This window comes from Dipodomys merriami, unplaced genomic scaffold (genome assembly GCF_024711535.1).
Source record: "Dipodomys merriami isolate MVZ:Mamm:240054 unplaced genomic scaffold, mDipMer1.0.p SCAF_41, whole genome shotgun sequence".
Lineage (NCBI taxonomy): Eukaryota > Metazoa > Chordata > Mammalia > Rodentia > Heteromyidae > Dipodomys > Dipodomys merriami.
Window position 1 is genome coordinate 11,302,629 of NW_027205715.1, and position 9,824 is coordinate 11,312,452.

Below are 9,824 nucleotides of genomic sequence, written 5' to 3' on the forward strand. Positions count from 1 at the left end.
GCCGCCGACCCCAGCAAATGCCCAGACAGCCGCTGGCTCCGCGTTCCCGCCGCCGCTTTTAAGGAAATTCTCGCGATGTTGCCGCAGAGGCACACGGGAATTGTAGTTCTCCCGCAGCTACGTGCAACGTTGGTAAAGCCAAAGCTTGTCTGGCCTTACCGAATGTAAGTTTGGGCAAATATATGCCACCTATCCAAATTTTGATTTTAATATGTGTACGTTGTTGATTATAGCCATCTAGTAAAGAATTCGGGTAGCCGGGCGCCGGTGGCTTAGGCCTGTAAGCCTAGCTATTCAGGAGACTGAGATCTGAGGATTAGGGTTCAAAGCCAGTCCAAGGAAAGTCCGTGGGACACTCGTCTCCAATGAACTACCAGAAAACCGGAAGTGGTCCTGTGGCTCAAGCGGTGGAGCGCTTGCAATGAGCTGAGGGACTGGGCTCAGGCCCAGAGTTCAAGCCCCGCAACCAACCAAAACAATCCGGGAGTGAGGCCATGGGTGCCAGCATTTCAAAACCATAAGGAGGAAAAGGAGAGAAGTTCTGTTTATGCTGGATACCCTACAATATGTTTCACCAATGGACAGCCCACACAACTTATCTTGAGTTTTCATGGCAACACAGTTTAGAACTTGCCTTCTGATTCTCCCTTGGAGATTTTTTCCCTCTCAGAACTACTCCTAGGTCACATATAAAGAATCAGGTATTTTCAAACAGACATCGACATTTATCATTGAGTTATAAAAATAGGAAAACTGGCCGGGCGCTGGTGGCTCACGCCTGTAATCCTAGCTACTCAGGAGGCTGAGATCTGAGGATCGCGGTTCAAAGCCAGCCCGGGCAGGAAAGACTGTGAGACTCCTATCTCCAATAAACCACCAGAAAACCGGAAGTGGCGCTGTAGCTCAAGTGGTAGAGGGCTCGCCTTGAGCTGAAGAGCTGAGAGACAACGCCCGGAGTTCAAGCCCCAGGACCGACAAAAAGAAAAAAGAAAAGAAAACTGGGGCTGGGAAGGTGGCTCAGTGGTAGAGCGCTTGCCTTTACATGCCTGAGGCCCTGGGTTCGATTCCTCAGCACCACATAAGCAAAAAGAAAAAAGCCAGAAGTGGCGCTGTGGCTCAAGTGGTAGAGCGCTAGCCTTGAGCTGAAGAGCTGAGGGACAGCGCCCAGGCCCAGAGTTCAGGCCCACAACTGGACCCCCAAAAAAAATAAAAATAGGAAAGCTAGATTTTCCAGGCACTGTCCTTGAGCTTTTCTGCTCCATGTTAGCCATGGCTCCACTTTTGACTTCTTGGTGATTAATTGGAGATAAAGACTTTCATAGTCTTCGGCTCAGAATGGCTTAGAACTTTGATCCTTGATCTCAGCTTCCTGATAGTATTAAAGTCATGAGCCATCTGTGCCCATCTAAATTTTTTTCAAAGGAAAAATTAGTTTCTTGATTCCCAAAATAACCAAGGAAGAAAACTATGAATGTTCTTTGTCATTTGTATCTGATATTATGTTATCTGACTTTGCTAACCTTTTGTAGACACATTTCCATGGTTACTACCACTAACCAAAATCCAGTGTTCAAAACTTTATTTTTAGGGTTGGGATATGGCTCCACTCCCTCAGATGGAAATAAGAGTGGTAGATAACTTGATTTACAAGTGCAAGGCCTTGGGTTTGACCACAAGCAAATATAGAAAAATATAAAAATCAAACAGTTCGCCAGGCACTGGTGGCTCATGCCTGTAATCCTAGCTACTCAGGAGGCTGAGATCTGAGGATCGCGGTTCAAAGCCAGCCCGGGCAGGAGAGACCGTGAGACTCCTATCTCCAATAAACCACCAGAAAACCGCAAGTGGTGCTGTAGTTCAAGTGGTAGAACACTCGCCTTGAGCTGAAGAGCTGAGGGACAGCACCCAGGCCCAGAGTTCAAGCCCCACGACCAACAACAACAACAACAAAAATCAAACAGTTCAAAATATAAGCTTAGGTCTGCAAAGCATTGTCTTGTGCAAAGCAATTATTCACATAATTGATTAAACTATATATACTGATTAAATTCATTTATTGTTATATATTTTTGGGGGGGGGGGTTCGCCACTTTTGGCTTTTTTCTTTTTTCTTATCTGGTGCTGAGGAATCGAACTCAGGGCTTCATGCATGCAAGACAAGCGCTTTACCACCGAGCCACCTTCCCAGCCCTATACCTCTTTTTTGTCAGTCGTGGGGCTTGAACTCTGAGCCTGGGTGCTACCCCTGAGCTCTTCAGCTCAAGGCAAGAATTCTACCACTTGAACCACAATGCCATTCCAGTTTTCTGGTGGTTAATTGGAGGTAAGAGTCTCATGGACTTTCCTTACCCCAGCTGGCTTTGAACTGCAATCCTCAAATCTCAGCCTCCTGAGTAGCTAGGGTTACAGGTGTGAGCCACTGGTGCCCGGCTTAAACTTTATATTTAATGCCTGCTTTTGCTTTTGTTTTGTCACTGTTGTATTTTTAAAATTTATTTCAATTTATATTAAATTTTGTTATTATTATTATAAAGGTGATGTACAAAGCGGTTATGCTTACCTAAGTCAGATAAAAGTACATTTCTTCCCTGCTCTCTTATAGCACTGTTGTATTTGGGTTTTTGTTGTGTGCTTGTGTGTGTCTGTGTCTGTGTGTGTCTGTATGTGTTTTACCAGTCCTGGGGCTTGAACTCAGGGCCTTCGTATTGTCCCTGAACTTCTTTTGCTCAAGCCTAGCACTCTACCAGTTGAACCACAGCACCACTTCTGGCTTTTTCTGTTTATATGGTACTGAGGAATTGAACACAGTGCTTCATGCATGCTAGGCAAGCACTCCACCACTAAGCCACATTCCCAGCACCAGAAGAAGTTAAGACTGGAAGTAGAGAGACACGTGATAAAGTTCTTCTTTCTACAGGTGAAAAAATAGTGAGCAGAGCAGGGTGAAGAGAAAACCAGAAATTTTATGTAAGGGCCTCGTATGCTTTACTGCTTGAACATAGATAACTAAGTGTAGGTTAACGGTGATTTTGTTTTGAAGGCAGAGTTTAAACTTCAATGTTGTGTGCCTAAATATCAATTAGATTTCTCTTATTTTTCCTTTCTTTTTTTTTTTTTTTTGTCGGTCGTGGGGCTTGAACTCTGGGCCTGGGCGCTGTCCCTCAGCTCTTCAGCTCAAGGCGAGCGCTCTACCACTTGAGCTACAGCGCCACTTCCGGTTTTCTGATGGTTTATTGGAGATAGGAGTCTCATGGTCTCTCCTGCCCGGGCTGGCTTTGAACCGCGATCCTCAGATCTCAGCCTCCTGAGTAGCTAGGATTACAGGCGTGAGCCACCAGTGCCCGGCTTTTTTTTTTTTTTTTGCCAGTCCTGGTGCTTGAACTCAGGATCTGGGCACTGTCCCTTGAAACTTTTTGTGTTCAAGACTGGCACTCTACCACTTGAGCCACAGCATGACTTTCAGCTTTTACTTGGTAGCTTATTGGAGATAAAAGTCTCTTGGACTTTCGTGTCCAGGCTTGTTTTGAACCATAATTCTTAGCTCTCAGCCTCCTGAATAGCTAAGATTACAGGTGTGAGTCACTGGTGTCTGGCTGTGTGTGTGTGTGTGTGTGTTGGTACTAGAGCTTCAACTGAGGTCTTGCTTAGATTGCTGTTTTTCCCCCCATACTTCTGACTTTTTGATGGTTAATTGGAGAGAAGAGCCTCACTGGCTTTTTTTTTTTTTTTTGGTCGGTCATGGGGCTTCTCACTCTCTTGTGTAGCCTGGATTAAAAGTGTGATCAACCAGCACCTGGCTCTTGGAATATTTATTTACTTTTTTGAGGAGTGGGGTAGGGAAGAGAGTGACCCTGGGTGGGGCTTGAACTGTGGGCCTGAACTCTGAGCCTGGGGGCTATCCTTCAGCATTTCAGCTCAAAGCTAGGGCTCTATCACTTGAGCCACAGCACCACTTCCAGCTTTTTCTGCTTATATGGTCCTGAGGAATCAAACCCAGGGCCTCGTATTTGAAGATAAATCTTACAGACTTTCCTGCCCAGTTTGGCTTTGAACTGTAATACTCAGATCTCAGCCTCCTGAGTAGCTAGCATTACAGGTGTGAGCCACCAACACCCAGCTACTTCTGGCTTTTTCTGAGTAGTTTAATGGAGATAAGAGCGTCACAGACTGCTGGGCACTGGTGGTAATCCTAGCTATTCAGGAGGCCGAGACTGCGGATCACAGTTCGAAGCCAGCCCTGGCAGGAAAGTTCAAGAGATTTTTATCTCCAATAAATGACTCAGAAAAAGCTGAAAGTGGCGGGGCATCAGTGGCTCATGCCTGTAATCCTAGCTACTCAGGAAGCTGAGATCTGAGGATCGCGGTTCAAAGCCAGCCTGAGCAGAGAAGTCCGTGAGACTCTTATCTCGTTAACCACCAGGAAACCGGAAGTGGCTCAAGCAGTAGAGAGTTGAAGAGCTGAGGGGCAGCGCCCAGGCCCAGCGTTCAAGCTCCACGATTGAAAAAAAAATAATTCCCAATCCTCTAACACGGCCGTTTTGTTAGGTTTTTAAAAAGAGGTAGCCGAGTAAGAACAGCACCAGCACGCACGTGGTATTCAGATAAGGGGTTTATTCAGTAGACCTGCTGGGACCAGGCAAGGGTGGCACTCCACGTGGCTGGGAAAGGCCTGGGAATGAGAGAGAGCTGGGAAGAGAGGAAAGAGAGAGAAAAGAGCAGAGAGAGGGGTAAGAACAGTAGCACTCACGTGGTATTCAGGTAAGGGGTAGACCTGCTGGGACCAGGCAAGGTTGGCACTCCACGTGGCTGAGAAAGAGAGAGAGCAAGAGAGCAAGAAAAGAGCAGCAAGAGGTAGAAACGAACAGAGAGAGAAAAAAAAGGGGAGTCTGGGCCTGGGCTAGCCCTTATGTAGGGTATGGGTGGGGAAAGGTGTGGCCACATCAAATTCAGATGTGACCTCAGCAGATGCAGATGTGACCTCTTCCAGGTGTCCCAGTTGCCTAGGTAACGCAGGTACTGGGTGGAGACTGCTGCGAGGAGGGTGGAGTCTGCTCGCCATCCAGGTGCAGACCTTACACGTTTGAGATCTCTCACTGTTTGTTAGCCTTGGCTGCCCCTTCCAGGCTCTTTAATGGCCGGCCTAGCTCTTTCCTGACTCAGGGACTCAAAAGACTGGTTTCTCAAGGTGAGAGACTGCGGGTGGGGGTGAAGTAAGAACTAGTAATTCCCTACCAAGGTTTTCAGCGTTCCACCTTCCCAAGGCCTCACGTTCATTGCATTTTGGCGTTTATCTGACTACAAGTCTACAGGCGTGTATTCACATCTATTCATCTATTATCTAAAAGGAAGGCCCTTATCTCTTGTGGTCAATGCTCACCAGGTGGGAGGGGGAAGGGAAGAAGACCGGTATCCACAAAACAGCACCGTGTCTGGCGCACAGTAGACACTTATTTGTGATTCAAAGTTGACAGTGGCTGGGTGGAGAGAGATCTCCCAAAGCAGAAATGGTGGCTCCTAAGATCCTTCAAGGCAGAGAGGCACAGATTTCCTTTCCCTCCAAGCAAGGGGCTTAAGAGCATAGATAGCCTCAGGCCGGCAGCAGAACCTCGCCCTTGTTCGCAGTAACCGGATCTTCCCTTAGGCGGCGCTCCCGGCTGAAGCTTCTGAGTTCTCGCGAGCATCCCGGGACTTGTAGTATCCGTGGGCACATACCCATGGCGCTTGCGCATAGTTGAGGCGCATTTGGCCTCCCCTGTCCCCCGCATTAAGATTCCGGGTCCTTGTGAGGGGCAGTCGTGCGACAACGTTCCAGTAGAATATGCTTCTTTTGCTGACCGAAGGCAAGCAGGGTCTGGAAGAGAATCTGTTCTTTAAGGGTTGTCGCGGTCCCTCGGAAAGAGGCCGGAATAAGCACGCCCCACCCCGGAAGTGAGCGGCGTGTGGCGCGGTGCATTGTGGGGGGCGTAGTCCTTCTTTCCAGGCGGTCCTTCGCGGCGTCCCCCGGGCAGACTCCGGAGCGCAGGCAGGCGGGCGGCGCGGTGCGGCGCGGGCCGGCGGGAAGCGTATTCTGGGCACGGGGCACCCGGCCGAGCCGGCTGCGCCGGGCGGCAATAGTGAGAGGCTGCCCAAGGCCTCGCGCAGCACCGCCCGTCGAGGAGCTGGTGGTGGCGGACCGACTGGGCCGTCGAAGAGCGCAGGAGGCCGGTGGGCCGGGCCGCGCGGCGAAGCCATGCCAGGGTTTACGTGCTGCGTACCCGGCTGCTACAACAACTCGCATCGGGACAAGGCACTGCACTTCTACACCTTTCCCAAGGACGCTGAGCTACGGCGCCTCTGGCTCAAGAATGTGTCCCGTGCCGGCGTCAGTGGGTGCTTCTCCACCTTCCAGCCCACCACGGGCCACCGTCTGTGCAGCGTTCACTTCCAGGGTGGCCGCAAGACCTACACGGTGCGCGTTCCCACCATCTTCCCGCTGCGCGGCGTGAATGAGCGCAAAGTAGCGCGCCGACCCGCAGGGGCTGCAGCCGCCCGCCGAAGGCAGCAGCAGCAACAACAGCAGCAGCAGCAGCAGCAGCCGCAGCCCCAGCAGCCTCCGCAACCGCAGTCGTCTCCGGCCGCCCCCAACGCTCAGACCTCCCAGCTGCAGCCGAACCTTGTGTCTGCCTCCGCAGCTGTGCTCCTCACCCTTCAGGCCGCTGTAGACAGCAGCCAGGCTCCAGGATCCGCGCCGCCAGCGCCCACCACTCCCGCCGGAGATGATGTAAAGCCCATCGATCTTACTGTGCAAGTGGAGTTCGCAGCCGCAGAAGGTGCAGCCGCTGCAGCCGCGGCGTCGGAGCTAGAGGCTGCAACAGCGGGATTGGAGGCCGCTGAGTGCCCCATGGGTCCCCAGTTGGTGGTAGTAGGGGAAGAGGGCTTTCCTGATACTGGCTCCGACCACTCGTACTCGTTGTCGTCAGGCACCACGGAGGAGGAGCTCCTGCGCAAGTTGAATGAACAGCGGGATATCCTGGCGCTGATGGAAGTGAAGATGAAGGAGATGAAGGGGAGCATCCGCCACCTGCGTCTTACCGAGGCCAAACTGCGGGAAGAACTTCGCGAGAAGGATCGCCTGCTTGCCATGGCTGTCATCCGGAAGAAGCACGGAATGTGAATGGGACGCCTGAGGCCTGTAGAACTGCTGGACCCCTTCCAGCCCAAGGGATCCCCAGGCGGATGTTGAACTCCCCTATATTCTGATTGACAGTAGTGAGGCTTAGCTAGACTGGCTGGTGATTTGGCACCCTCACTTGTTTCCTCTTGAGGCAGGAGTTTGGGTCCTCAGACCCTGCAATAGTGACACCAGCATTAATACTGTCTATTCTCCCTCCCAGTTTATGTTGCAGATTCTGGTTAAGCAGAGGCTTCAGAAACACTTGAGACTTGCCTAGAGGGATAAAGGTGGGGTGCCCAGTGACTGGGGGTTTGGGAAAAACCACACATTAAGCTTGGCCAGCAATCCGAGAAAACTCTGCTGTGTGTAGTGATAAGAGATTCAAGTAACATCAGTTCTTTAAATGCTTACTCTTTCCAGATGCAGTCTGTGATATTGATGGGGACTAGCTGATCTGTGCCTCTGCCTCCTAGGACCTCCCTACACATGGGGGCATTTGCCCAGGGGATGACCTGCTGATGGAGGGCCAGCTTGCCTGGGACTTGGGTTATGTTTGCTACTGGTTACAAATTCTATTTTCTGTACAATTAGTCAGGCTAAAGTTTTCACTGTGTTTGTTTGGCAAAACAAATTAAAGAAAAAGTAAGGTTTTTATTTGGGTTTCATCATTTTTTGTGAAAACTCAGTGAAGTATCCTTGAAATATGGGAAAATAGGCTTTGTCTTGAAGACTAGGCTAATCCAGAGAGTGGAGATTTCAATGACCAGGTTTTTCCATAAAGAAGCTCTAAATAATGTAGACTCTGGTCTCATAAGGTCCTTAAAAGTTCTGGTGCAGTTTATGCCAAAGAATGTGTAAACTGCACCAAATGGTCCCTGTTTGTGCATGGATTTACTCTCTGTATTCTTTTAACAAGATAGTGCAACTAAGAACTAAACTGAATTGTTTAGTTCCTTCTACTCTGAAGGTTTTAAAATTATCTCTTAAATTCTCAGGAAGAGTTGAGGTTTGCTCACTGTTTCATCCCTTAAACTTTATAGTGTCTTACTATACATTTACATGAACCAGTGAAGATTAGAACTGGAACCAGCCATGGCTTCTTTAGGCACAATGACTCCTGTACATATATATCGGCCATGGCACACCTTCAGTAGAAAGAGCTGGGTCAATAGCATTGAGGAGCTGAGATTTGTAACCCTTTGACTTAGGTTTTTGGCTATTTCTTAAGATTGGATATTGGTACTGAGTGCTGATAGCTCACACCTGTAATCCTAGTTGCTCAGGAGGCTGAGATGTGAGGATTGCATTCGAAGCCAGTCTGGGCAGGAAAGTCTTGTGAGACTCTTACCTCCAATATACCATGAAAAAGCCAGAAAGGGAGCTATGGCTGAAGTGGTAGAGCACTATCCTGAACACAAAAGCTCAGGGACAGTGCCCAGGCCCTGAGTTCAAGACTCAAAACTGGTGTGGCATGCACGCATGCACACACACACACACACATGATTGCATATTGAAGAATGACATTTTTATCTGTGACAAGTAATTTAATTTAGCTCAAGCTAGTGAATGTTGTTGTTTTTAATATGTGTGCTTATTACCGGTGTTAGGACACAAATGGATTTAATTTTCAGGCTTTCTAAAATATGACTAATTTTTGTATTACTTATGGATAAAACTATATACCTAGGTATGTATCCTGTGAGCTGGAATAGCCCTAAACTGTTATGTCTGCTCTCCTTTTGGTCTCTTGCCACTGAATTGAGAAACAAGTCTTCTTGAGGATGCTTTTAGGTTATAAAGGTGCCCAGTTCTGGCAAGAGTTGAATGTCTGCCTTCCTAGGGAGGCTGGCTGGTAATTGGGTGTTGGGAACTCATCAGTGCATTTCCAGGCTAGTTGGATCTTTACTGGACCAGTCTCAAACATTGCTACTCTTTCCTTGGTCTTTCCCAGACCCTAGCCATACTAGTGTATCCTTGAGATCCTAGTAATTGAAGGGACATTTGGCAGCACCTCTTGGGCCCTCTAGAGGTTATAAGCACAAAACTTGTCTGGTGTTTGACTTTGGGGCAGTGAGAAGAGGCCTCAGATGCAGATGTGTCACTGATTGGGCAATACCATCTTGGTAGCTGAGTAATAAAAGAAGCATCTAGTCAAAGTATTCTAGACCGACCTGGGACTTTTTAAAAAATATATTGATTGTGGGGTTTGAACTCAGGGCCAGCGTGCAGTCCTTAAGCATTTTTGCTCAAGATTAGCCCTCTAGCACTTGGAGCCACAGTTCCACTTTGGGAGCTATAGCTCTGGTTAATTGTAGATAAGTCTCACTGACTTTCCTGCCCAGGCTGGTTTTGAACTACAATCCTCACATCTCAGACTCCTGAGTAGATAGGATTAGAGGTGTGAGCCACCAGCTCCCTACCAGACCTGGGATTTGTTCAAGAAGCTTAGCCTGGTCATCTCCTGGAAGTGGGATAGGTGTGGCTAAACTCTTCTAGAGGACAGGTGTGCTAGATTTCTGGCCTGAAGAGCTGGAGGGCTGCTTTAAGGAACCTTAAAACCATTTTCCTTTCCTGTGGTCCTCTTTTGCCCAACACAGGCCAGACTTTCTTTAAATGTTTGTGTTACCAAGGAAACTATAAAAGAGGCATTTAAAGGGCAAAGGGTGGGAGA

General features: G+C 48.8%; 1 protein-coding gene across 1 annotated transcript; it reads left to right on the forward strand.

Moving 5' to 3' along the window:
- The first annotated feature begins 5,775 nt into the window (after positions 1-5,775).
- LOC138807018 (THAP domain-containing protein 11) lies at positions 5,776-8,350 on the forward strand. The gene has a single exon (XM_069992578.1). It carries the CDS (start codon positions 6,230-6,232, stop codon positions 7,151-7,153), a length of 924 nt encoding a protein of 307 aa, XP_069848679.1. The 5' UTR covers positions 5,776-6,229; the 3' UTR covers positions 7,154-8,350.
- The last annotated feature ends 1,474 nt before the right edge of the window (positions 8,351-9,824 follow it).

Coding starts and splice junctions, on each gene's coding strand:
- LOC138807018 (XM_069992578.1), top strand. CDS start 6,230: ATGCCAGGGTTTACGTGCTGCGTACCCGGCTGCTACAACAACTCGCAT.